The following is a 26,244-nucleotide window of genomic DNA, read 5'->3' on the forward strand; positions in this document are numbered from 1 at the left end:
TTAACCCCCCAGGGAAGGGCACACTCCCTTCTCAGATCAGAGAATGTGAGAAGCCCTGTCGCGTGCCCACCTGAACAGGCAGCTGGGGTTCCACGTGGGCCGCTGGCTCGTCACGCTAAAGAAGTCCAAGACCTGGGCCGCCATCTTGGTTTGGAAAATACACATTCCCATTTCCCATACCCTATTAGTCCAAGTTTTCAGTATGCATATTTGCAAACAACATGAACGTAGAGGGAACAGTAGGACGAAAACCCACGTCCCATCAGCCAACTTTGGTGACTCACATCTTTCAATATTGTTTTATTTATCCCCATTTTTTGTCGGTATTGTCATTGGAATATTTTAAGGCACATCCAGAGAGTATAGCATTACCCCCATAAATACTTCCATGTGAATCTCCTACCAGTAAGCATTTTCTTCCCCCACCCCGGGATAATGGTAACATCATTATTGTACCTCACACAGCAGCCGAAACTCCTCCATAGCACCTACTCCACAGTCCGTGTTTGGATTTCCCCAGTTGTTTAAAAAAAAAAAAACAGAAAAAAATTCTATAGGTGGTGTGTTTGAAACAGGATCCAAACTTGGTCCAAACTTTGCACTTGACACGTCGCTTACATTTCTTAGAATCTGTAATAGAGAGTTTAAATATCTTTTATTTATTATTTTTTAGTTTGTTTGGTTTTTTCTTTTTTTTTGCTGAGGAGACACCACCCACCCCTGCCCCTATTAAATAGGTGGGATATGTCACATTACGCCTCGAATGCATTCAAACACTCTTGCTCACGGAGAAGTTCCTTGCTTTATTTCTCTTTAAATATACATTAGTGACTTCTCTCCCATGATAACAATGCATGTTCGGTGTAGAAAATTGGAAAAGAAAAAGAAGAAAGATGGGGGCTGGGACGGGGTTTTGAAAAAGGAGTCATCTGAGACAAGTTCTCATGTGCTCCAAGAGTGCCTTGGATTCGTGCAACAGTGCCTCGTACCTTGCCTTTTCTCTCCGCTGCACATTCTAGAAAGAACGGCTCCTGTCGAATGGGTGGGAAACAGCATCAGCCGTCGACGTGATGGAAGCGTACAGCAGACTGCCTCAAGCTGAAGCGAGCAGGTGCGGATTGGCGAGAGTTAGTTTCACGGCGAACAATTCTGATTGATTAAAGGCATAACTGTCTTTAATGTAAACACAAACACAAAACAAACCTCAAACCTCCAACCCTCACTAGATATACTTGAACCATGTTAATCTGCTAATACAGGCTAAACCACAGCACCTCGAGAGGAACTCATTAGCCACTAACGGAGATAGGGTTTGTGCCAAAGCAGGTTATTTTGGTCAAAACGAGCCGTCACACCTGTCGCACTCCCAGAGCACCCTGTGCGGTGGCAATTCTGCACAATCCCTGTGTTTTGCAGATTTTTTCTTTGAACTTATTTTTATTTTAAGAGAGACAGCAGAGCGCGAGTGGGGAAGGGGCAGCGAGAGAAGGAGAGAGAGAATCCCAAGCCGGCTCTATGATGTCAGTGCAGAGTCCAAGGTGAGGGCCTTGAACCCATGAACCGTGAGGTCGTGACCTGAGCCAAAATCAAGAGCCGGACGCTTAACCGACCGAGCCACCCAGGCGCCTCTTTGTGTGTATATTTTAAAGCTTATATTTAAATGCTCTTTTGAAAAAAATCATACAAGCACATGATAAAACAAAACAGAAGAAGGCAGTGTAGAGTACGAAGACCACCCTTCCATCCTGCTCCCCTCACCACGAGTCTACCACCTTCCCTCAAGACACAAGTGCCCTTGCCTGTTCTTCCAGAAGTGAGCTACGCGTGTGGAAGCACGTATGTCCCCCACTTGCTCTTGACGTAGATAGTAGCGTACTCTGCACGTTATTTACTCTACAGTTTGCTTTTCGAATTCCACGGTGAGCCTTAGAGACTGTGCCAGGTCGGTGCACACAGACCCATCGCATTCTTTCAGATAGCTGCATATCCTCCAGCTGTGTGAGTGTGCCATAGCCTCTTGAACCCAGCTCTCCTCGGTTACAGCTGTGATGCAGCTGTGAGGCTGCAGTCAATATTCTGGAATGTACATCTTTGTACATATAGGGTAAACTCTTAAAGGCAGAACAGCTGAGTGAAAGGGTGTACATTTTAAATGCGGGGTGGGGGGGGCACCTGGCTGGCTCAGTCGGTAGAGCATGCAACTGACTCTTGATCTCAGGGTCGTGAGTTCAAGCCCCACATTGGGTGTGGGGCCTACTTAAGAAAAAAAAAAAAAAAAAAAAAAGGAGGGCGCCTGGGTGGCTCTGTCAGTTAAGCATCTGACTTCCGCTCAGGTCACCATCTTGCGGTCGGTGAGTTTGAGCCCTGCGTCAGGCTCTGTGCTGACAGAGAGGGGATTGTGGGGGGGGGGCGGGGGGCGGGTAAGCATCTTCATAATGAAACAAGGAGTTCCTTGAAACTGGCAAACTCTTGAGGCCCCCGTGGATGTTCTATGAAAGGGACAGGAGCAGACAGTTGCCACCTGCCTCCTGTGGGAATTCTGCAGTCCTCAAACTGCCTGCAAGGTTTGGGGCTTCAAGGGTTCAAGGAGATTGTGCATATTTATTACTAACGTGGGATGTGGGAGAGAGAACACCGATGTGAAACCTAGTCTAGTTAAAGGTTATCGAGCCCAAGCAACATTTCTGAAAGTCTGAAAGTGAAGCTGAAATATACGATAAAAGCCAATGAGGAAATATTACTAAGAATAAGATTGTCAGGGCTCCCGGGTGGCTCAGTTGGTTAAGTGTCCAATTTTGGCTCAGCTCATGAATTCACGGTTCAGGAGTTCAAGCCCCATATTGGGCTGTGTGCTGACAGCTCAGAGCCTGGAGCCTGCTTCAGATTCTGTGTCTCCCTCTCTCTCTGCCCCTCCCCTGCTCACATTCTCTCTCTCTCTCTCTCTCAAAAATAAAATAAACATTAAAAAGAAAAATGAAAAAAAAAGAATATGATTATCTAATAATTCTTAAAAAAAAAAACCCTCCTACTCTTAATAAAAACTTCTGGTCCTTAAAAAAAACAAAACAAAAAAAAAATGTGCTCTTAGAATCTTCTACCTGCAGGTGGCTGTCATAATTTAGAAGGATATTCTGACATGGGCTGGCATGGCACCATTTTTCTAAGCTATGCCGGCTCCTCTCTATGGGAAGAGACAGAAAGTCACCCGGGAGCAGACTGCTGGTCTTCAGGGGCTCAGGTGAAAAGACCTGCCGAAGGTCATGGAATGAGAAGCAAGGACACAAGCAAGGAGGCTTAAGAGAAACCTCAGTGCAGAAGGGTTCTTTCCCGGCATGCTCTGGGGTGGGTGGAGACGGAACGGGGTTGAGGCCGAGTGAAGGGATGTGTACAAAGGGTCCCAGGCCTTCTGGAAGAAACCCCCAGCCCCAAAGTTAGGGAAGCCTGTGAGAGACGAAGTGCAGTGGCCCCGGCCGAGGTCCCTCAGGAAATATCCCTCCTGCAGGGCAGAAAAGTCCAGGCTGATCACAGGCCACCTCAGGGCCTCAGGGTGGTTCTGACAGGTCTGGTCACCGTCACTGAGACTCTAAGTCCTTCAGGAGCCAACTCAGCCCAGAAGTGGAGGATGATAGCATGAGAGGCAAGAAGTGGAAACTCTAGGCTGTTGCTGGCAGGGCCTGTCCCATCAAGGACACCGTCATAGCAGCGAGCGACAGGCCCGCAGCCTGCCCGGGACCCGTGACCAGGCTGCAGTGCCGGTGGACCGGCCAGGCCAGCCAGCGCCTCCCCCACCCCACCCCGACACCTGGCACTTGAAAGCAGGACAGCCCCATTTGAACTTCACAACATGACACCGAAGTTCCAGATCCCCTTTTTATCACCGTGCAACCCAACTGCTTTTCTTTCCTGCTCAGGACCATGCCAATCAGTCTCATCGTGTCTCAGATCATACATACAGACGTATGTACACAGATCTGCTTCAGTTCTCGCCGATGAGGCTTTGTTTTGTTTTCCTCTTTAAGCAAAGCACTTTAAGAAGATTTTATTTTGTTACCTGTAACAGATCTTCACTGAGGACTTCTGTTTTCTCAGCTCTGTGGGAAAAAATGAAAAGCTCAGAGTCAGAAATCCAGAAATGCAAAGGAACTCGTGAAATGTAATAATTACTATCCCAGAGTTTAAAACAAAACAGCTAGGGACGGACGCCTGGGTGGCTCGGTCGGTTGAGCGTTCAACTCTTGACTTCAGCTCAGGTCATGATCCAGGGTGGTGGGATCAAACCCCACGTCGGGCTCTGTGTGGAGGGTGGCGCCTGCTTGGGGTTCTCTCCGTCTCCCTCGGCCCCTGTCTCCCCCCGTTCCCCGCTTGTGTATGCACGCTCTCGCTCTCTAAAATAAAAAAATAAAAAATAAACAAAACAGGCAGAAATGAATGATAAGATGGGGAGAAATTCCACCAATGTTGACATCAGAGGGCTCCTTGAGCAAAACCAAAGAAAAAAAACCAGCAAACAAGTCTGCAAAGAATAGCAACCCCAAACAAGAACAAAGCCTCAAGACCAGTGGCTCCCAGACCTGGGCGTGGATAGAATCACGGAGGGTGGGGAGTGTGCTGATTTAAAATGCCAGTTTCCAGGCCTCACCTCTGTTCAAAAGCAGGTCTGGAACAAGATCCTGCTTCTTTAAGAGGCCCTTTCCTCCCAGAATTCCATGGCCGAGACCCACAGGCCACCCTTGCAGAAAAGACTGCTCTAGAGGCGCCTCGCTGGCTCAGTCGGTAGAATGTGCAACTCTAGATCTGGGGGTCATGAGTTTGAGCCCCACATTGGGCATGGAGCCTACTTAAAATAAATTAAAAAAATAAAATAAAATAAAAAAAGACCGCTGTAGAGAAGCCGAACCTTCAGTTCCTAAAATGATCATTTCTGAGCTGCACAGCCTTACTGAAACAAGTTTGTCACAAATCCAGGAACGTGATTCAATACTACACACACAAATAGTAACAACTGAGTACTCCTTCCTTCAGGCATCTCATCTTTACTTTAAAAAGAAACAAAGTATTTTCACAGCTTTCTCCCACTCATGCTTTCCAATTATCATTAACTATGTAGACCTTTCCAGAAAGCCGACCTGGCGGCCATCAACCGGCAGAGGAACATCCTGAGTTGCTCGAGCCTCAGTTGCCAGATCACGGTACTTTCCGAGGACTCCTCTGCAGTCCAAAGGGGCAGCACTGTTGCTGTACGTAATACCCAGGATGATGGCAATCGAGGTGCCATAGTGGGACTTCTGGTTCAAACAGCGATTTAAGTCGAGTCATTTGACACCCCTGTAATCAAGTCATTTGATTACAAAGCAAATCAATGTATTTCTTATCCTTGTTTTCATTTTACCAACCAGACCATTTGCTTTCAATTTAGAGGTACTTTACCTAAAAAGGTATCTGGAGACTGAAATCTATGTGGAACATATTATGCGAAAATGTTAACATACAGCTTGAAAATAAGTTGACACTATGTTTCCTGCCTTTATGGACACTCAGCCACATATTACATTGATAAAATTAATTTTAGAAAGAGATCCAATATCTCTTCTTAATTAGGTTTATTTCTGGGCTTTCTAGTCTGTTCCATTCATGTATCTTTTTTATGCCAATACCATCCTATTTTGATGACTACTGCTTTGTAATATACAGCCGACCCTTGACCAACATAGGAGTTAGGGGTGTTGACCCTGTGCAGTGAGAAATTGGCACGTAACTTTTAACTCCCTGAAAATTTAACTACTAGTAGCTACTGTTGACCAGAAACATCACTGAGAACATAAATAGTTGGCTAACATGTATTATATGTTATGTGCATTATTTAATGTATTCTTACAATAAAGAAAGTTAGAAAATGTAATTACTTTTTAAAATTTTTTAATATTTACTTTTGAGAGAGAGAGAGAGAGAGAGAGGGAGAGAGAGTGTGTGTGTGTGTGTGTGTGTGTGTGTGTGCGCGCGCGCAGGTGAGGGACAGACAGAGGGAGACAGAATCCAAACCAGGCTTCAGACTCTGAGCTGTTAGCACAGAGCCCAATGCAGGGCTCGAACTCACCAACTGCGAGACCATGACCTGAGTCGAAGTTGGACGCTTAACCGACTGAGCCAGCCAGGCACCCCTAGAAAGAAAATGTTACTAAGCAAATTGTATGGAAGAGAAAGTACATCTACAGTAGTGTACTGTAAAAAATCTGCATATAAGTGGACCCATGCAATTCAAACCCATGTTGTTCAAGGATCAAGGAGTTTGAAACCGGGAAGTGTGACGCCTCCAGCCTTGTTCTTCTAGCTCAGGATTGCTTTTGCTGTTTCAGTCGTTTGTGGTTCCATGTGGATTTTACAATTGTTTTTCTTTTTTTTGTGAAGAATGCCATTAGAATGTTGATAGGAACTGTACTGAATCTGTAGACAGCTTTGGGTAGTATGGAGGTTTTAATAATATTAAATCGTCTACACCATGAATACAGGCTATCTGGGAAGATTACTTTTCGTGACGAATCATGAGTCTGGAATGTAACATACAAATTGGGGTGGCTCCTTCACACAAAGATACCCCCATTGGTCTATGCTATCCCCACCTTAATTTTAGGGAACCACCATGGTCCCTACCTCCCCCAATATGTGCTCCAAATGACTCGATCTTTCTCATCACTGTGTCTGGTCCAAGGCTCAGCCCTTTCTATGCTGAACTGTTTGGGAGTGTTCATCTTTACCAGAGAATGTGCCAGTAGAATTTTTACCCAGGGAAAGTCTAGCAATTACTCAGAATACTGGCCACGGTGCCCATTCAAAGAGTGTATTAGCCACAGAAACTTGGTTTTTACGGAGATGTGATTTTTTTTTAAGTTTACTTATTTATTTTGAGAGAGCCAGGGAGAGTGTGAATAGGGGAGGGGCAGAGAGAGAGGGAGAATCCCAAGCAGGCTCCTCGAGATCAGTGCACAGAATCTGATGCAGGGCTCAATCTCACAATCTGAATCGCGAGATCTTTCAACTGATCGATAACACAGCTTTATACATTAAAGATATTAATGCTCCGTGGTGGCTGCTCCTGTTTCCAACTAGTCATTGGCCATAATTTTAATTATGAGATAGGCAGACAGAAGTTTAATTCTTGTGTGGTTAAGTTTACAATGGTGGTTTTATTTGCGTGGTTATCTTTTATTGTTCATTCTCTGTACTTTTATGCCAGAGCATGAAGAACTTTCCATCTTTTCCTCCATTCTGTGGTTCTGGGTTTTCACTTGAAACTCTTCATCCGTTTGGAATCGACTTTGGCCCCTAATGGTGAGGTAAGATCTAACCCGCCTGCTTTTTCCAGTGCTAACCTGTTGTTTCATACTGTTTCCTCCCTGTCTTCTGACGCCTCCTTACCTCATGCCGCCTTCTTAAATCTCCCAGGGCCGGTTCCCAGGTGGTAGCAGGAGCCCCGTCTCACCAGCGTGGGAGCGCAGCCGGGAGGCTCGGGCGGCCGAGGTCAGACAGAGAGCTGGGGGACCACACGGACTCGAGTCCAGTTACTCTTTACTAGACTCCAGCTGCCCCACAGGAGTCTTCGTTTTCTTAAGCCCTCACCTGAAAGCTTTGAAAACATTATGGAACGGACTGACTATCAAAAGAAGCCGATTATTCAGGGAAAGTAATTTCATGGGATCGCCAGAGCTCATCATGGAGAATATCCCATCTCAGCTTTTCTGGGCAAGGCTCTCACAGACGTCAAGTGTGTGTTCTGGAGAACAGCGGAACACCACCCACCTACACGGGAGGTAGACACCTGTAAACAGCGCTTCTCCACAGATGTGTTTCTAGCGTGGGGGCCGTGACTACACATCTCTCCAGGAACTAGCCCGGGGTTCTTGGCCATGGGCTTGAAGAGGTCTGTGGAGTCCGTGAAATTCTCTGCCAATTTGTGTGTGTGGATGATTTTTTGGGGGGGAAGAGGCCGTCAGAACCTCCCTGTAACATCTACAGGGAGCAAGGTTTCTATTCCTAAAGACTGTTCTAAGAGTCAAAGGCTGTAGTTAAGTCCACTGCCCTGTGACCTGCTGATCACTTCTTTAGAAGTTATGTTAACATATATTGCCGGGGCGCCTGGGTGGCTCAGTCAATTAAGCATCCGACGTCAGCTCCTGTCACGATCTCGCGATCTGTAGGTTTGAGCCCCGTGTTGGGCTCTGTGCTGACAGCTCAGAGCCCGGAGCCTGCTTCGGATTCTGTGTCTCCCTCTCTCTCTGCCCCTCCCCTGCTCACATTTTCTCTCTCTCTCTCAAAAATAAAAACCTTTTAAAAATTAAAACTAACGAACAAATAAAAACCTATTGCCACATAGGCTCCATTTCAAATTTCTCTTCCAGTTCCTTCCTCAGTCCAAGTGCACTGTGATTGTTTTCTCCATACGGTTAGGCTACCTCAATTCAGTATTCTGCCTTTAAAGCCACACGCCTGCCAATCTTACGACTGAGCCTTGGAACAAAGGCTCAAACATCAGACACACTACAAGGTGTGTGGCTCCAAAAGCAGAGGGAAAATGCTTGTAGATTTCCACTGAGAACCACTCAGATTAGGACATTCGCACTTAAACACGACTTCACCTTACCACATTTCTGGAACGCCTAATTAGGGTGAAATCACACGCCCTTTAGACAATATTGCTAGAAACAATTATACAGCTACACATTATTTTCGAGTCTAACCAATTAAATGAGGGATGAAAAAGAAATTGCTGAAAGAAAAGGAAAAGGAGAAATAAAAACATAGATAATACATACGTAGAAATTCAAAGAAGTAACAAAAATGATCAGCTGTGACTAATTTAGCACATCTTTATTTAGTACATAAAGATATGGACAGACATTAACATCACTCACGTTTGCCAACTGAACTAATCAGGCACTCTTCCAATGACAACAAAGCCCTCAGGAAGCACAGAAAACCTTTGTGTGTAGAAAGAGATGTGCCAGGCTCATGGGAAAGGACATCAATCCTCCCCAAAGTTTAGTTCACAGATATGCCAGGCCATCAATGCCTGGGATTTACTTATTTTTGGGTTCTCAGGACCCACCCCATAGCAGGGACCCACTAAATATATGGATTAATGTGCTCTCGACCAATCACAATCATAGCATTTTTCTAGGAACTAGAAACGATACCAAAATTCACTTCTACACAGAAATGGGAGACAGCAACTGAAAAAGGAAAGCCAAAGGAGCCCAGCTCTGCCAGATTGAGAACACATTACACACCCACAGTTATTATTAGCACAGTGTGGTGTCGGTGCGCACAAACACACCCACCCGAAGCCACGTGTCGATGAAAACAAAGTCAACAGAATGTCGAGGCAGGTGTGAGAATTCTATGGTTCAAAAAAGAGAAGCATCTGAAATGAATGGAAAAGCGAATAATCACTGCGTCACGACTTCAGTAAATAACATCCAGACGTAACCGAATCACGCCAACCCCTCCCTTCTTCGCCCCTAAAGCCATGGTGCTAAATAGTTTCTCACGTCAGTCCCATGCCATTGTCCTGCTCTGGGGGCCATCACCTCTCCCTTAGGCTGCTATCGCTTCCTGCTTCCTGACTCCCTGCTTCCTGACTCGACTTTCACTCGTGTCCCTTCCCCTTCCTCCACAGTCCTGGCTCACCTGCCACCACAGGACACCTCCTCAATCACCAGCTTGGCTTCCTCAACCTTCTGCACATATGGGCTCCCCCAATTCTACTGCAGTGGTCCTCAAACCACGATCCCCCAAAACTGGCCCGGAAGCTTTTCGAACAATGGTTCTCCACCGATGAGCACAAAGGCCGATCGATACTGCCCATCTCTAAGAGTCGACGTCCACGGCCAGAGGTGTTCGTGTGTTTTAGCCCTGCCATCTTGGGGTTGTCTGAGGAACGTTACACATCCTAGCGTGTCCAAGAAGGTAAAAGCCGTGAGAGTAGTGAAAAGGTTCTAAGGGGAGATGAACAAGCATGATGCAAATTAAGGACATGAGAAGCTTCACTGTGAGAAATGATGCCTCCACAGATTTTCACAGACACATATGGGGCACATTCATTTCAATCTTAGCAGAAAAAATTAAAAACTGTCTATTTTGGGGAAAGATGGCTGTCAGTTATTATTAAGCAAAGAAAATAAGGGTACACTGGTTTTAAACCTTGTTATTAATGTTGATTTATTTTGAGAGAAGAGAGAGAGAGAGAGAGAGAGAGAGAGGGAGAGAGAGAGAATCCTAAGCAGGCTTCAAGCTATCAGCGCAGAGCCTGACACGGGACGGGGCTCGAACCCATGAACTGTGGGATCATGACCTGAGCCAAAATCAAGAGCTGGTTACTTAACTATGAGCCACCTAAGCCCCCTGATTTTAGAGCTTCAAAGCTTTTAAGAACCAACTTACTCTAACTATTGGATGGAAATGCATCCAGAGGCTTGTGAATTTAACCACCACAATTGCTCTGGACTTAAGAACATATGGATCTACAAACAGCCGTTAGTTCACTACCTCATTGGAAAATAAGAGCTGAACAGACTTTTTCCACTGCTAGCAATCAGATAGTGTTGCCTTTTTCCAATTTAAAGCAAACAAACAAAACATGAAGTTAAAGGACAAGATGGTCAGTGGGTTAGGTTTCCCCCGAGAATTTTTCTTCTCCCTGGGAATTCTCTACTACCCATCACCCCTACCTTCCTGTTCTCAAGATTATTCAGGTGTCCCATGTCCGAGAAGGCTTCACGGACCCCTGGGCACGTCTCAGCGACCCCATGCCAGCGCCCACGCTACATCTATCCTGCACCCACCGTACCCAGTGAAGTAGAAGTACTTTCGTGTATTTCCCCAAGGTACAGATGGGCATGGGTTCAAGTGGCCAGTCCTGTCTATGCATCAAAGTATCCAGCGACCATGTGGCAGGTACCAAGTTGGTAGACTTCTAAATGTTCACACTGACAGGGAGCTGGTCATTGCTTAGAAGAATTTCTGTGCAGTTCTGAACATTTATTTTCATTTGAGTACCTGGTCACTCAGTCTACCATTTCTACTATAAACTCTTTAGGAGGCAGAAATTTAACGAACCCATTCAGAAATGATAGAAAAACTGCTAATGAAACATGAATGGAGAGATCAAGTGGACAACAGGCCGAAGTATCTCTGATAAGGAAGACACTTAAAAAAAAGAACTGTGAGAAAGGACAGAGAGAAACATGCTGGGACCAATCAAAAGGAAGGAGTCTAGGCAAGTAATGAATAAGCTGTAATTCACAGGGAATAGCAAGACTTCAGAAACGAGTCTTGAAACCTGGAGAGCTGAGATGAACTTAATATTGTTTTCGTGTCACTGGCTACAAAGAGGCTCCTCCTATTCAAAAGCAGTTTCTTCTATAAACCACAGGGTCGGTCGGATTTTCAACAGAATCCGCTTTATTTTCTGAATCTTGTATCAAACCTGTACCTAGTCGTGAATGCGTTCCCTCAAGATTCTGTCCCTGCACTCATTACGTAATGTACCTGAGGATAAGAACGTGAACTTGTTTACCTTGTCATGTATAAATAAATCAAGATGTGGCATTCATACTTCCTAAGGCCTGCTAGAATAAGTACAACCGGCTGTATTCAAATTATCTGCTTGTAGGTCTCTCTCCCCACTCAAATTCCTAGGAATCCGTTATCTTTTTCACCCCAGCATTTGACAGGTTCTCAGCAGACAGGTGTTGAACCGAAACTGGCGATTAAAAAACGAAATTGACAACTGGCAATTAAATGACCAAATAACACATACAGAAAACTCATCAAGAAATACAAATATGGGACACATTCATTTCAACCTTAACAGAAAACATTAAAATAGGTAGATTTTTTACAAGACAGCATCTAATGTTACCAGCCTAACGGTGAAACACGACATTCGTCATATCACGCACGGTGACATACGATCCAGTGTAAATTATCTGCCGCACCGTAACTCAATGACAGCACTATCGTTTCGAAGACAATTTAGCAATACTAGGACGACATAAAATGTCCTCCGAACGTCATGATGTCATCAGAAGAAAATAATTTAGAGAGGAATAGCTATGACCATTAAAATTTCGATTGGCCATGTCGCACCAAAGTGGAGGCCCAGATGTCCCACGTATGGATAAAATCCAGCTCAAGCTAGCTAAGCCGGTTGGAAGACAATTGTGAGTCCAGGTTAAAAAAAAAAACCAAAAAACAGTTCAAACCTTAAGAGACTCTTAAATACGGAGAACAAACTGAGAGTTGATGGGGGGTGGGGGGGGGAGAGGAAAGCGGGTGATGGGCCTTGAGGAGGGCACCTGTTGGGATGAACACTGGGTGTTGTATGGAAACCAATTTGACAGTACATTTCATTAAAAAAAAAAAAAAAGAAGAAAGAAAGAAAGAAAAAACCCCGCAAGCTTGAACTAACTAAGGCCACCGAGAGGCAGAGACCAAGTCAGAGATGGTCCAGAGGCAGAGCTGCCAGATGGCAGGGAGAGCCTGGGTATAAAGAAGATGGAGGAGAAAGAGGGGGATCTCAGGTGACAGAGGAGATGCGGTTTCCGGCATTCAGTGCACCAGGGCGGGTGTCCACAAACTCTTCCTGCAAAGGGCCAGGCGGTAAATAGCATGGGCTCCGTGGGCCATACAGTCACCATGAGATCTGCTTGACTGTGCTGCTGCAGTGCGTGGCTGTGATCCAATAAACCTTTTTCACAAAACAGGCAGTGGGCAGGATTTGGCCTACAGGCCAGAGGTTGCTGACCCACGGCCTAAGGAATACAGGGAAAGAAGGCCAATTTGAGGATGCAGTTCATGAGCTGAATTTCAACAGGACATTTAAATAGAGAAGTTCAAAGCAAAGATCAATCTGGAGATGAAGAGATGCCAGGACTAGAGACATAAAATTAAGGAGCACCCAGAGGGGGGTCAGTCTTGATCAAGCATCTTGATCTTAAGCCGAGACTCTTGATCTCGGCTCAGGTCATGATCTCCCGGTTTGTGAGTTTGAGCCTCGCGTCAGGCTCCACCCTCACAGCGTGGAGCCTGCTTGGGATTCTCTTTTCCTCTCTCTCTGCCCCTTCCCTGCTTGTGTGCGCTCCCTTTGTCTCTCTCTCTCTCGCTCTCGCTCTCTCAAAATAAATAAATAAACTTAAAAAAAAAAGACATCAAGTTGAAAGTCATCAGCCGTGTGGCGGTAGGTATGGGGATAGGACCAGGGATACGGTCTGAGAGGACAGAAGATGAGGCACACCTCCCAGTCCAAATACAGGGGCGGACATGCAATGGCACTTCAGATCACTGTGGCCCTGGAAAGGCAGGGACATTATAATCTAACCCCCCTTAACTCAAACTTTTTAAAAAAGAGGGCCCTATTTTCACTTGGGGTTCTCATTCCCTTTTCCAAAATAAGTAACATTAAACTTTCAAATTCATAGAAGAGAACGAAAACTTCCCACTGGCTAGAAAATAAGGCAGTGCTCCAGTGTTTTTTTCTTTTGAAATACTTTACGCTCCAAAATTATATACTAGGGGGTATAGCTCAGGGGTAGAGCATCTGACCGCAAAATTATGTGACATATACGTAAAGCACAACGAACAATGATAAAGCAAACGTCCCATCCCCATCTCAAGAAAGCGTTCACTACCAAAACACCACGGTCCAACTTTTCATTCGTTAAGAATCAGTCTCGCAACCGGAGGTCAGAGCAGGCAGCCCAAGGCCAGATAAAGCTTGCAGATATATTTTCTCTGGCCTACGTCCAGCAGTTTCTTTTCTTTTCCTTTTTCACTGCTGATACTTAAGTATCGATAAACTTCACAAAAAAATCAGCGTTCTGGAGTATCCTTAAAAGTGGGAAGGTGGGTGTTCCTGCATCCACATTCACCATGTCAACAGGTAGCTAGACTTGCCAAGAGCAAGCAAGCCCGTGCAATGAGCTAGTTTTGCTATTCCTTGCCTCTCTCTACTGCCTTACATCTACCTTCCCTTCGCTTATTAATTTTACCTGCCTGGCACTTGAGTCTGTGACCCCTAGTTACAGAACATCATTGTGGTTTCTAACTTTTTGGAGTAAGGAGACATTACGTAGAGTAAAAGGCAAAACAACAAAACAAAACAAAAAACAAAAAACCATCTCAGACTCTCTCAATAGGAATATTACTACTGAGTAAACCAGCTCCATAACCCCTTATCCATCATTTTGAAATCTAAAAAACAAGGTGTTTTGGTAACTTATTTGGTAACAAAACTTGACCTGAACTAATATGAAACCATTTACAATCTTTAAGTGTTCCATTTAGCATGAAGTACCTTTATATTTTCACTCTAGAAATATTAACATATTCAATGAAGGGCTGCTGACCCACACCATGGATTATACAGTAACAGCATATGTACATTTTTACTTTTCTAAAATCTGAAAAAGGGGCGCCTGGGTGGCTCCGTCGGTTAAGCGTCCGACTTTGGCTCGGGTCATGGTCTTGCGGTCCGTGAGTTCGAGCCCCGCGTCAGGCCCTGTGCTGACAGCTCAGAGCCTGGGCGGGGGGCAGGGTGGGGGGGAGGCCTGGGGAAAGCTTGGGTCCAGACCCCAGAGGACCATGCTCAGCGGGGCCGGGACAATGGGCGGCGGGGACCCGCGTGGGGGGCGTCCCGGGAGGCCGGCCCTCCCCGCTGTTCCCGGGCGCTCAGACGGTGGCTCTGAGCTGGGCGCCTGGCCGCTGCGTGGCCCAGCCCTCCTCCCTGGCCCGCAGCGGACCCGGCGCAGAGCGGGCGGCAGGGCGGCCGCGCCGGAGCGCGGGGCCACTACACCGACCCCCAGTCCCCGGCCCACGCGCTCACGGCCGGCCCGGCGCGGCTCACTCACCTGCCCACAGTCTGGCTGGCCAGCTACTTCATGCGGTTGAACGGCAACGACGGCCCGCGGAGCTCGGGCCGGGCAGCTCGGGGGGGACGGCCTGGCGCGGCTACATCGCTTCCAGGCCGAGGCGGCGGCGGCGGGGGCGACAGCGGCTGAGGCGACTGCGGCAGCTGCTGCTGCGGTGGCTGCGCAGCTGCTACTATGGCGCGGCGGCGGCAATGGCTGCTGCTGCTGCTGTTGCTGCTGCTGATCCCGGGCCGAAGCCCCGCCCTCCCCGCCTTACTTGCAATGGTACCGCAAGCCGGGGGCGCGCGGGACCGGGCTGGGAGAGGAGCGCCTGGCTCCAGCGCGGCTTGCAGCCTGGCCCCTGCCGCCCGAGCCCCCTCGGCCACACCCCCCCACCCGGGCTGCACCGCCGAGCGCGCAGAGCCCTGCGGCCAGGCGCCGCCTCGGTCCTGACTCCCGGCCCCTGCTAGGCGGGGCGCCGGTGGGAGGGGGCAGCAGGCGCCAGCGGTGTGACCCCATGGTCCTGGCGGCCGGGAACAGCCACACCCGGGCTTGGGGCACTCTGGGCAGGGGGCGGGGACCCGCGGGGGGGTGGGGGGGGCGATGGTGGGAGAGGAAGAGGAGGGGTTGGGGTACCCGGGAGCCTCCGGATGCCCATTTCATGTCAATTACCAAAAAAAATATTGTTAAGTGGAAACCACAAGCTGCAGAGCGGTGTGTGCTTTGATTGGACTTCCCAGGAAGGTCCAGGGTGAGTCGCTTTTTCCACCGCAGGTGCGCACAGGCACCTGGGGACCGCGAAGGATGCCCGCGGGGCAGTGGGGGGAGGGTAAGGGGGCGGAGGGCGTGGGCAGGGGTCCCGGAACCTAGTAGCCCGCGCGCGGTGTGGCGTTGCCTAGAAACGCCTGGTTGTGATTTGATTAGTAGCCTCGCGCAGGCCTCCGTTTGGAGACACTTAGCGGGACTGTCCGACTGCGCTGGACGCTTTTTGCCGAGCGGACCAGGTCAGTTCTGTGACCCGCAGCGATGTCCTTTTCGTTTGGTGGCCTGGGCCATTCCCTAGAGCAAGTGGGTGGCAGTGTGGCTTCTTTCACTGACCACATCTCTGAGGTCATCAAAGATGTGAGGATGGAGGGAACCGAAAAGGTGGGAGAAGGACCTGACTCTGACCGAAAAGAGAGTGAAGGGAGTCGGGAAACCTTAAGATGGGAGAATCAGAGACTTAAACGTCTTTGTAGTCATCTGGAAGAGAAGTATGAAGCCTCAGAGCTTCAAATAAAGCGGCAGACTCTTAGCTACCGACATCAGCTACAACAGAAAGAGGCAGAAATGAAACTTCTTAAAGTGAGACAGATAGGGCTCAAGAACCAGTTGCTGAAGCTCCAATCAGCCCTTCGATCAACCACAGCGTCCCCTTCCTTGGGTTACGGTATCAACTACTTTGCTTCAGCTTCCCCGGGGGATGACCTGGACTTCGCTGACCTCATTTGGTCACAACAAGAAATAAGCAGACTGTCAAATGAAGTTTTAAGACTGGAGGCTGAAGTTAGCCATTGGAAGCATTTTTCCCAGACTTCAGCACCGGGAGCGAATAGCGACGAGCAAAATGAAATCTACAAACTGCAGGTTACCATCAGGGAACTTGAACAGAATCGAAATGAGGCCATCGATGACCATCAACTTGAAAAGGCAGTACTGCAGAACGTCTATCAACAGACACTGGCAGAAATACGTCGCAGGTACCATCAAAAGTCAAAAGGCTATGAAAAAAGAATCAAAGAACTGGAAAATCTGTTAGAGAAGGACGACTCTGGAATCAGAGCAGCTGATGAGTCTGTCATTGAGGATATGCAAAACACCATTCAAGTGCTACAGACTGAAAAAGTGGAGTCTACCAGGAAAATTGAAGAACTTGAGGACACCGTAAAATACATCAATAACAAATTATCTTCGGTAGAAAGTGAGAGAGACGCTTTAAGGAGAGAATGGGACCGGATCAACGAGGAAAAGAAAGAAAGGATTGAAGAATGTGAATCGCAGCCTTCCGTTTTGAGGCAAAGTGACACAGTGACGGAAAAGGAAAGAGTTCTTTCCGAGAGTACAGCAGTGGAAGAAGTGTCTGGACCGCGGCAAGTGCTGTCCGATGCGGAAAAGGAGATGACGCCACGGTGTAGCTTAACCCAGGGTGACAATCTCATTGGAGACGATCTGAAACTTGAAGGGCGAGTCTATGTTTTAGAACAAGAAAACTCATCAGGTCAAGGACGGGAAGCACTTCAACTGGCACTTTGGAAAGTGAGCCATGAGCCGGAAGTGATTGAAGGTACGGCTCCAGGAGGTGTGAATTTGGATTCAGAAGTAGAGCATTTCAGATGTGACTTGGAGGCCGACGGACAAAAATCCACTCAGGGTAGGACCGAGAAGGAACTCCCAACAGCAGAGCTGGGGCAGTTCGATGGACAGAAACAAACTACACGGCCCAGGGTTTTGATGAAAGGTCAGCTATCAGAACAACAAAATGAAGGCAACGGCATCAACGGCAAAGTGGAACACGATCTCAATGATGAAAAGGGAGCTTGTCCATTTGAAGATGAGCAGATGGACATAGCTGAAGAGTTAGATGCGCAAAACGAAGAATCACCTCAAAGTCAATTGGCTGTTAATGATTTGCATCGGTCAGATCCGTCGCAAATACATAATTTAAACATCCCGAAGGAGAATGCTGAACTTAAGGAACATATTAAACAAGAGGAGGAGGAATCTGCTAGAGCTGAGAAGGAGCCAGCACCGTCTCTTAATCAAGACTCTGACAATACTGTTGAAGATGACTCACTTAAGGGGAGGGAAACGACGGTTAGAAAGTTGCAGCAAAGCCTTTCAGAAATGGAAGAGCTGAATGGCAATTTAAAGAAAGCTGCTTTCAATCTCAAGGTGGAAAATGGAAAGTTGGTTTTGGAGCTTGAAGACGTAAGACGTCGGCTGGAAGAAACTACCGTCTGTAACCGTAAGAATTCTCTGGAAACAAAATCTATTACGCGGGCCTTAAAAATAGAAAAAGGACAGTTAATAGTAAAATTGTGCCGGGCTGAAAAGAAGCTGTTGGAGAAAACAGCCAGATATGAGCAAGCTATTAAAGAACTGACCAACACGTATAACTTGTCTAAGTCGTCCTCCCAGTTAGAGCAGGAGTGTTTAATTCAACGCAGTCAAGAGAAAGACGATGAAATACTACAACTCAAAAAGAGTGTTGAGCAGATGGATGCCGGCCATAGAGAAACTAAGGAAATGCTCTCCTCTGCTCTGGAGGAGCATAAGCGATTGACACGACTTATTAAAGACAAAGAAATCTGTATCGAAAAACTTGAAAGAAGGCCAGAGCTCCAGGAGCTATTAGAGAAGTACGGCCAAGTCTTAAGAGAAAACGAAATTTTACAGCAAACCGTGGAGGAGCAAGACGTTCGTCTTGCATCCACGAGAGAAGAGAATGAATTTCTGCAAGACGAACTGGAGTGTCTGAGAGAAGACAGCCAAACTGTACCTGTGGTCGACCCGCAAACGCAAGACCGTATCATGGAACTAGAATGCGAGGTGTATGAGCTGAACGCAGAAAGAGTTCGTCTGGAAGACGAAATCAAACAACAACAAAACATCATTGAGGATCAACGCCAGGGTAAGCTACAACGGCTTCGTGCTTTACAAGACCAGAAACAGAAGGTAGATGATCTCACACGCCAGCATGAGCAAATGAACATTAAACACGCTCAGCTCCTTTCAGCGAAAGATGAGATTAAGATTTTGCAGAATACAATAGAGCAAATGAAAACCCGGATCCTTCAAAAACCCAGCAAGTACATTCCTACAAAACATTCTGATGTTTTCCAAGTAACAACGATTCAGCATCTTCATGTAGAAAAATGGAAGTGAAAAGCATGATTTATCTAAAGCTGAAAACTGAAAGATCAAGTAAAAGGAACAAAAGGACAAGAATTGGAGATTAGAAATAAAAAAAAAAAACATAAAAAAAAAAAGAATTGGAGAATAAACTCCTCACTGAAAAGAACATCTGATTAACTGAACAGATTGATCGATCACCCATCCAAAGATGAGACTGGTAAACTCACTCAGATTATCCGGCAAAAAGATTTGGAGATAGAGGACCGCCCCAGCAGGACATCTGTGGCTTCCTACAACCAGAATGTGGCAAACCTTCTGCAGCAATTGGAAGATATGCTTTGGAAAGAGAACAAGTATTAGCTGTCTTACAGGAGAACTAGGGAAAACAGCAATCTGAACAGAGAGTATCACAAAATGCCAGATAGAATTGTTGCCAAAGAAGCATATCTCATGAAGCTGTAAGATGAAAAGATTCACTAGAATCGAATTCACTATAATTCGATTCACTAGAATTCGATATTCACTAGAATCGGTCCACCTGGACCGGAAACGGATGGGTGTGGGCATCATCTTCTAAATGCTGTGACTGACACTTTACCCACGTACAACACCATTAATACTGTCACCTGGGAAGAGGACTGACCTGGCAAAAGACCTTTCAAAGCAATACAGGATTCTTAAGCCACAGAGGAGACAGTACTTGAAAGAAACCAAGTCACTATGCATGTGTACCTTATCACAAAATGGCCTTTTGCGAAATGCAATATATTTATAGTTTTGGTTTAAGTTAAATGAAAATATTTTTAATGTTTGAAAAGACTGTCTTTTAATGACTGCAGAGGTATTCACCAAACTGAAAACAGTGGCTACTTATGGGGCACCTGGGTGGCTCAGTCGGTTGAGCGTCCGAAAAAGAGCTCAGGTCTCTAGGCAGGAGGGAGCAGGAAGAAGGAAGTCAAAAAAAGGTGGGTTGCTTATTGCAAGGTTACTTTCCTTTAAGGGGATGGAAGGGGCTTATCATGCAGACTACCTGACTCACGATGATCAGGCTATTCGAAGGTTTAAGGTTCCCTTTCTGGGAGAGCCAAAACTGTAATTAAGTTAAGCCTTAGTTTGGTGCAGTGGGACTTAGCATAAGCGACTCCATTCTGGGTATGCTGTCTTGTCTTTAACACTCTTGAGGTGGAAAGAACCAGCACTGGAAAGGCTCGCCCAGTTGCCACCAGAGAAGGAGGGGCATCGGCTTCAGGGCTCCGCACTAAAGCACCCCTAAAGCACCAGGGGTCAAGTGGGGCCTTAAATACAGTCTACGCTTTCCTTACCAAAGCACATTCCCTGGTTCAGGGCTGAATGTGCCAGGGGAAAGAGGCACATTTTCCTCCAAGAAGGAGCCCTCCCATTGCCAAGCTGTGTGGCCATGGGGTTGTGTCCATGTACCCAGAGGGGGCACATCTTGCAAATCCACTCAAAGGCATTATATAAGCTAGCAGCAAGCCTGAGCTGTACCACCCCTGCACCACTGTGGCCCCTCAGATCTCTACTACCCCTCAGAACATGGAGGACAGGTTCCTATGGACCCCATCCCCGAATCAGGCTTACCCTGACAGGTCATCTGAAGAGCAATCTTCTGTCCATTATGAATCACGAATCATTTGCAAAATAGGAAGCTGCCTAAATGCTGGCATGAGCTCCCTGAGAATCGCTGGATGAGGCAGATGGTTGCCAACGAAGGTAGGACTCGGCCATCATGGATTCAGTAGGGCTTCAAACGGGGTGCCTCAAACAGGCTTTGTTCCCGCGCCGAGGCTCCAGCTCTAAATGCTGAAGCACCTTCGCCCTGGCCTGTCCTTGTTGCTTACAGAGCCGACAGAAGCCCAGCTGTGGATGTTCAGGGACATCTTTGGGCAGAATACCAAGCCTCGCAGCAGTCAGCCCCTGTTCAATTAAGAGAAGAGAGGACTGATAAATGTTCGGTTTACTTGCATCCCCTCCAATATCCAACACAAGGGAGAGAATGATCTAATATATTCTGAAATAACTTAGACTCATTAAAATCGAAAAGAAGAAAGAAGGGAAGAAAGAATTCTGCAGCAATGAGCTGACACAGAGAACAGGGATTTGGTGACTTCACACAACAAGCCAAAGATGGGGCTCAGAAAAGACAGGAAACCCACTCAGGATACTTAAAAGTATGACCGCTCAGCTAGCTAGCTAACCAACTAACCAGACAGGCAAACCGGGACCAGGAGATCAGTCTCAAACACCCTGTGAGGTGAGGACGGATGGTTGAGTTCTGTTCTCAATATTAAACCCGAATGAATTATCCTGGAGGAGGGAGAACTGCTATCCATTAAACAAATAATATGCTGATAAAAGAGCTGTGTGATGAGAACAATTAAGCACATTTATTCAGATGCTGTACACACATTTCATGCCCTCTGTTCAAGACATAGGCTCCTCATCTGTCATAGTCACACAGACATGATGTACGTACTTGCTCTGATGCCAGCAGATACAAAGCCCCTCTCCCTCGGCACGCACACCACTCACCCGACACCACCTAGGGAAAGCGCCTTCACACGCCGACCCCACATGCACCTTCATCCATTCCCCCGCCTCAGAGCCACACATACCAGCGGCCAGCCTCTTCATGCCTAGCAAGATGATGGAACATTCTGCAAAGCTGGTGGGGTCACTCCACTCCTCAGGAAGGTGCCACCTCCTGTGGCCTTGTGTGGCCCCTGGCTTGGGTCATGGCACTGCAAGCACTGCTCTGCTCCCCCGAAGGGTGTAAGGACCCCGTTGACCTGAGGCTCCAGGTTGGCCATCCACAAGTCAGTACCTGTGATCTATCCTAGGCTGTGAGGACCCGGGGAAGACACAGGAAGACACCCACTTCTGTCCTCTGGGAAGTCCTGCTGCTCTGTTCTCTGTAAAACAGAGAGTTATAAATGCAGAAGGAACCAGCCAGACTGGGGATATAAACAAGGGCAGCTGGCCGGGTGGCCCCCTGTGAATGAAGCCCTAGGCCCCATTTAAAGAAGGCAGATGCTGCTGCTCAAGCCCTAGAGTATAAGAGAAGCTAGAAATAGGATTTTCAAATGCATGCTCCTCATTAAAAAAAAAAATGCTATCAGGACACATGGGTGGCTGTCAGCTGAGCGTCTGACTTCGGCTCAGGTCATGATCTCAATGTTGATGGTTTGAGCCCCACATCAGGCTCTGAGCTGACAGTCCAGAGCCTGAAGCCTGCTTTGGATTCTGTGTCTCCCTCTCTCTCTGCCTATCCTCTACTCACAATCTGTCTCTCAAATAAATAAATAAATAAATAAATAAATAAATAAATAAAATGTTGAAATGAAAAAAAAAAATTTTAGAAATGCTATCAAATTCTTTACATCTCCCCTTTTCCAAGATAAAACAAATCTATCTGCAACTTGGTCTGTTGTCCCAAATATCTGGTGAATTATAGCTTTTGCTGTACTTGAGGATGCTGTTTTGGTTAATCTTCATCATCAACAGCTCTTCTGGTTATTGCACGTGTGCAAAAAATTCATGGTCACAATGTTTCTGATGGGGCTTTCCACACATGACAACTGTCTTGGACCTCAGCACAGAAATAATTTTCATGCTAACCTGTGCTCCTTCCAGGGTTTTCTTGTTCTCTACCCCCAGTGTACCCACCTGTACCCTGGACTCACTGCACTGACCTCATGGTAACACAGATGTTGATGAATGATGGGGCCTTTTACACTTTACAGGATTTGTTGACTGTCATCCACCCAAAGAACCTTCTCAAACATTTGTCATACAGAAGGTCCAAAGAAGAGCTTGACAAGTTAGGGGAATGTCTAAGGAAGGTGGCCTTATTAAGTTCCAAAAAGCCTTCTAGGGTGGCATTTGCTTTTTCTGTTCACAATACAGTTCTCAGTTTATTGGGCTGAAATATGGTCCAGAATATGACATCGGACCCATTTCTGAGGTGGACTTACCGAAGTAAAGGCTGGTATGGAAGGTGTAATTTCAAAGCATTCATTTACGATGAGAAATACAATTGTTCATTCAAGCCCAATGGCCAGCACCGTCTTTACGGTAGAGAAAGCCACACGGGAAGCCAAACGAGAACTAAAAGTTTGCCGATGGGGGGAAAAAATGAATTTGATTAACGTCAAATGTAGTAGCTACGTTGAGTTTGGCCAGAAGCCAGGGCCTCTGGCTTCTCATTCATCTGCTAAATGTCACCATGGGTGCTCAAGAGAAAGAATACTGTAGGCAAAATCACACTTTGTACTGAAAGGCTTGTGTCCCAAATCTAAACCGTGTGGCCCATTTTAGAGGCAGGCCAAGGTCCTACTCCAGGGTAAGCAATTCTTCCTCCCTAGCCTCTTCTCTCACATTGACTGCTTGATTTGGGGGCTTGTGGAAGACCCAGAGACACAGCACTCGAGTTCCCCTTCAAAAGAAGCAAACTGCCGTGGCAAGAATAGGAATAACTGACAGCCTCTATCCGGCAGCTCCTTCCAGGTACTTAGATTTGAACCAAAGTAACCCTTTTTGTGGGTTGGTCCTTGGCCAAGACTGAGAAGTATGGCAGTACTAGGGGCTGGTCATTTCTGCCCAGTGCAGGACTCCTCTAATGGGCAACCTGGGCTCTGGAGCACCCTATACTCTCGAATTCCCCTGGGATTCTGGACATGCTGGACATTCTGGAGAAGAGACGGGAACTCCTTGAGAGGAACAAGACATTGAGAGGATCCAAGGAAGAGGTGACCTGGGCTTGCCTCTCTATATCCCCGGAAGGATGTGCCGGTGTCTCGGCTGCAAAGACTCAGACCTCAGTGATGAATAGTGTCTTTATTCCAAAGTCCTCTGCTGTGATTGTGGTGTCCTGAGCAGGTATTTTTCCAGTTTCAGTGAAGCAATTCCTTCAAGAAACAGTCCAATGGTATTTCCAAATCCTCAAAGCTGGGTAACCAGGGGGATTTTATTACACATATTTATTCTACAATCCAGCATCTCACAAGACATCCAGAAGCTTCTTGTAAGCTGCCGCTCCTGCCTCCCAGGCAGAATTCTCATGTTGCTTCTCAGACATTAAAAATAAAATGAAAAAGCTCCTGTTGTGCAGGATGAAACCTTCTTAGCTGAAAGGTTCCTGCTTCCACCCCGGCCAGTTGGTAGACATGCCTGTCTTCCACCTCCTTCCTGTCTGTGTAAGTCCCCTTGTGGCTGGGAGCCTTTCTCGGCCATGGTCAAACCGACTTTCGATCTGCAAGGCTGAGCCAATGGTTGAAATGTAACGCAAAACTACCCTACTTATATTTTCATTTCTATTAGACCTTTATAATGATTCCTTCTTGAACTGAAGCTTAAATGGCTAAAGACTGATCATAATAGAACATTTAATTGTTTACTTGTCTAACTCTCTCAGCCCTAATTAAATACTGTTTTTTCACTGAGCAGCTTACATGGTGTGTTTTTCCTGTCACTGAAGAGAGCAAGGGGGCTGAGGCAGAATTCAGATGAGCCCATGCTCACTTGGTGTTCTCATCCTATTCATTTTTCATCCAACAGCGAGGAACAGAGCCCTCTGGAGGGAGAATCAGAGTTCTAGGGAACGAGCTTTTGGACACGATCACACGCAGGTCCTCAGAGAGGAAGAAGGCGGCTGAAGAGGAGTTACCAGAGACCATGTCACCCTGTGGGGATTCCTAGAGGGGGTGCGGGCTCTGGGTGTTAAAGGCTGGTGTTGGAGCCGCTCCAGTTCCCTTTCTTCACACACCCCCTTCTCGCTGCCTATGGTGTCACCTCCGTGCCATCACCCAGGTGCACACCACCCTCCCCTGTCACCAGATCATTACAGAAGCCTCTTGACTGACCTGTGTCTGTCTATCCCAGCTTCACTACAGTCTGCTTCCAGCACAGCAGCAAGAGGTCTTTCATGTCCCTCTCCATCTGAGGACCCTCCAGTGGCTCCCAGCTCACTTAGAAGAAAGCCAGGGTTCTGACCACAGCCTCCACCCCACTGTTCCCTCTAACCTCGCCTCTTAGCGTTCACCCTTTGCTTATTCAGCTCCAGCACTACTGACCTCCTACCTCAGATAGTCTTCACATGCCTCCTCTTTAGGGCTTTTCACTTGCCATCCCCTCTACTGGAACAGAACTCTCCTGGAAACCTGCGGGGTTCACTCCCTCAGGCCTTTATCCAAATGTCATCATTCAATGGGGCCTCTACCCCTTACATACTCCCTAGCCTCCCTCTCTGTCTTATTTTTCTCCATAGACTTTACTACTGACATACACTTTAGTTCACCTACTTATTTGTTTACTGCTGATCCACCTTACTGGGATATTAGCTCTAGGAGGGCAAGGATTTTCCTCTGTTGTTTTCACTGCTGAATCGTCAGTGCCTAGAAAAATGTCCAGCACTAATTGGGTGTGCAAACACATATTTTTTTGAGTGACTAGAGTACATAAATAAATGTAAACATGCATAAATGAATGAATAGGCATTCATTTCTGGCCATGAATCCCAATGGCCAGAGTCTACTCTAGGCCAGAAGCCTGGATGTATCTGCACTTTGCATTCTAGGATTCTGGGCATAAAGGAATCTTCCAATGGGAGATGGCGATGCTAAAGGCAGAGTGAGATCCAGAGCTCAGAATGAGCCCCAGCCTTCCAGCCAAAAGTGCTGATTTAAGCCTAGGGCAACATGATGGAAGAGGAGGAGGAGGGGATGTGAACCTGAGTTCAAAAAGGCCCTGCTTCACAGCATGAGAAGGGACAAGTTGACTCAAGGAGCTTCCCTGGAGGCATCAGATAAAGACAGTTCAGTGAGTAGAGAAGGCATCATTGTGAACACCCCTTGAGTCTGCGGATGCTCTGGGAGCCTGGGGATGGTTTGGGCTGTTAGAGCCCAGAACAATCCAGGAAAACTTTCCAGAAGGGGAAGAGGGGAAGTTGGCTACCTAGGACCATGTCCTTTGTATAGGACTGATTCATAGAATCATGGGGCCAAGGTCAATGACTGAGACACATCCCTCTCCAAAGGCTTTTGGAGAGGGGAGTTCCATTTATCCCCTGTTCGCCAAGTCTGGGGTTTCAACCTTCTTACAAAAAAGTAGTATTTTTCCATGAGACTTCAACATTTGAGAACCTCAGTCAGTTCAACCTAACACTTATTTATCCATCAAATTTTCAAGGTACGCACATTTTACATTTTGACAGTTGTGTCAATCCGCCCACCAGAAATATGGTACCAATTTATATTGTCTGTTTCTCATGCCTTACATTGAGTATCTATCTCTTTCTACCTGCTTTGAGGGGAATCCTATTTCCCAGAGACTTGTCTACTTGATTTATCCTTCCAGAGTTCTGGTCCTTGATTCGATTAATCAATTCCACAGACTTTTTGCTTTGTGATTAATGTAGGCTCTTATCTTTATTGAT

General features: G+C 46.8%; 1 protein-coding gene, 1 long non-coding RNA gene and 1 pseudogene across 17 annotated transcripts in view; 2 read left to right on the plus strand and 1 right to left on the minus strand.

The window, feature by feature from the left end:
• LOC132675739 (uncharacterized) overlaps window positions 1–26,244 on the minus strand; it is a 114,046-nt gene that overhangs the window by 17,638 nt on the left and 70,164 nt on the right. For 4 of the 15 annotated variants that reach the window (XR_013552793.2, XR_013552794.2, XR_013552792.2 and 1 more), the window contains exons 2-4: window positions 4,052–4,091; window positions 990–1,149; window positions 286–630 (exon numbers count right to left, since the gene is read on the minus strand). Coding sequence is in view for 1 of the 15 variants with exons in the window: in XM_078439767.2 (XP_078295893.1) it covers window positions 71–144; window positions 457–488; window positions 990–1,098; window positions 4,052–4,091 (255 nt within the window). In the remaining 14 variants the exon portion in view is untranslated. Of the gene's footprint in view, window positions 1–70; window positions 145–285; window positions 631–989; window positions 1,170–3,098; window positions 3,349–4,051; window positions 4,092–4,639; window positions 4,749–14,900; window positions 15,255–26,244 lie in introns of those variants that run through there. The other 11 variants (XR_014136342.1, XR_014136343.1, XR_014136345.1 and 8 more) reach the window with 9 other exon arrangements.
• Window positions 7,229–8,381, plus strand: LOC144614742 (uncharacterized). Its single transcript, XR_013552809.2, has 2 exons — window positions 7,229–7,326; window positions 7,441–8,381. It is a non-coding gene; the product is annotated as an uncharacterized LOC144614742 (long non-coding RNA).
• On the plus strand, window positions 15,847–25,281 carry LOC145713297 (thyroid receptor-interacting protein 11 pseudogene; annotated as a pseudogene). The gene is made up of 2 exons (XR_014136341.1): window positions 15,847–19,759; window positions 24,369–25,281. The product of XR_014136341.1 is annotated as a thyroid receptor-interacting protein 11 pseudogene (transcript).

Source organism: Panthera onca, chromosome E3 (assembly GCF_046562875.1).
Source record: "Panthera onca isolate mPanOnc1 chromosome E3, mPanOnc1 haplotype 2, whole genome shotgun sequence".
NCBI classification, from domain to species: domain Eukaryota; kingdom Metazoa; phylum Chordata; class Mammalia; order Carnivora; family Felidae; genus Panthera; species Panthera onca.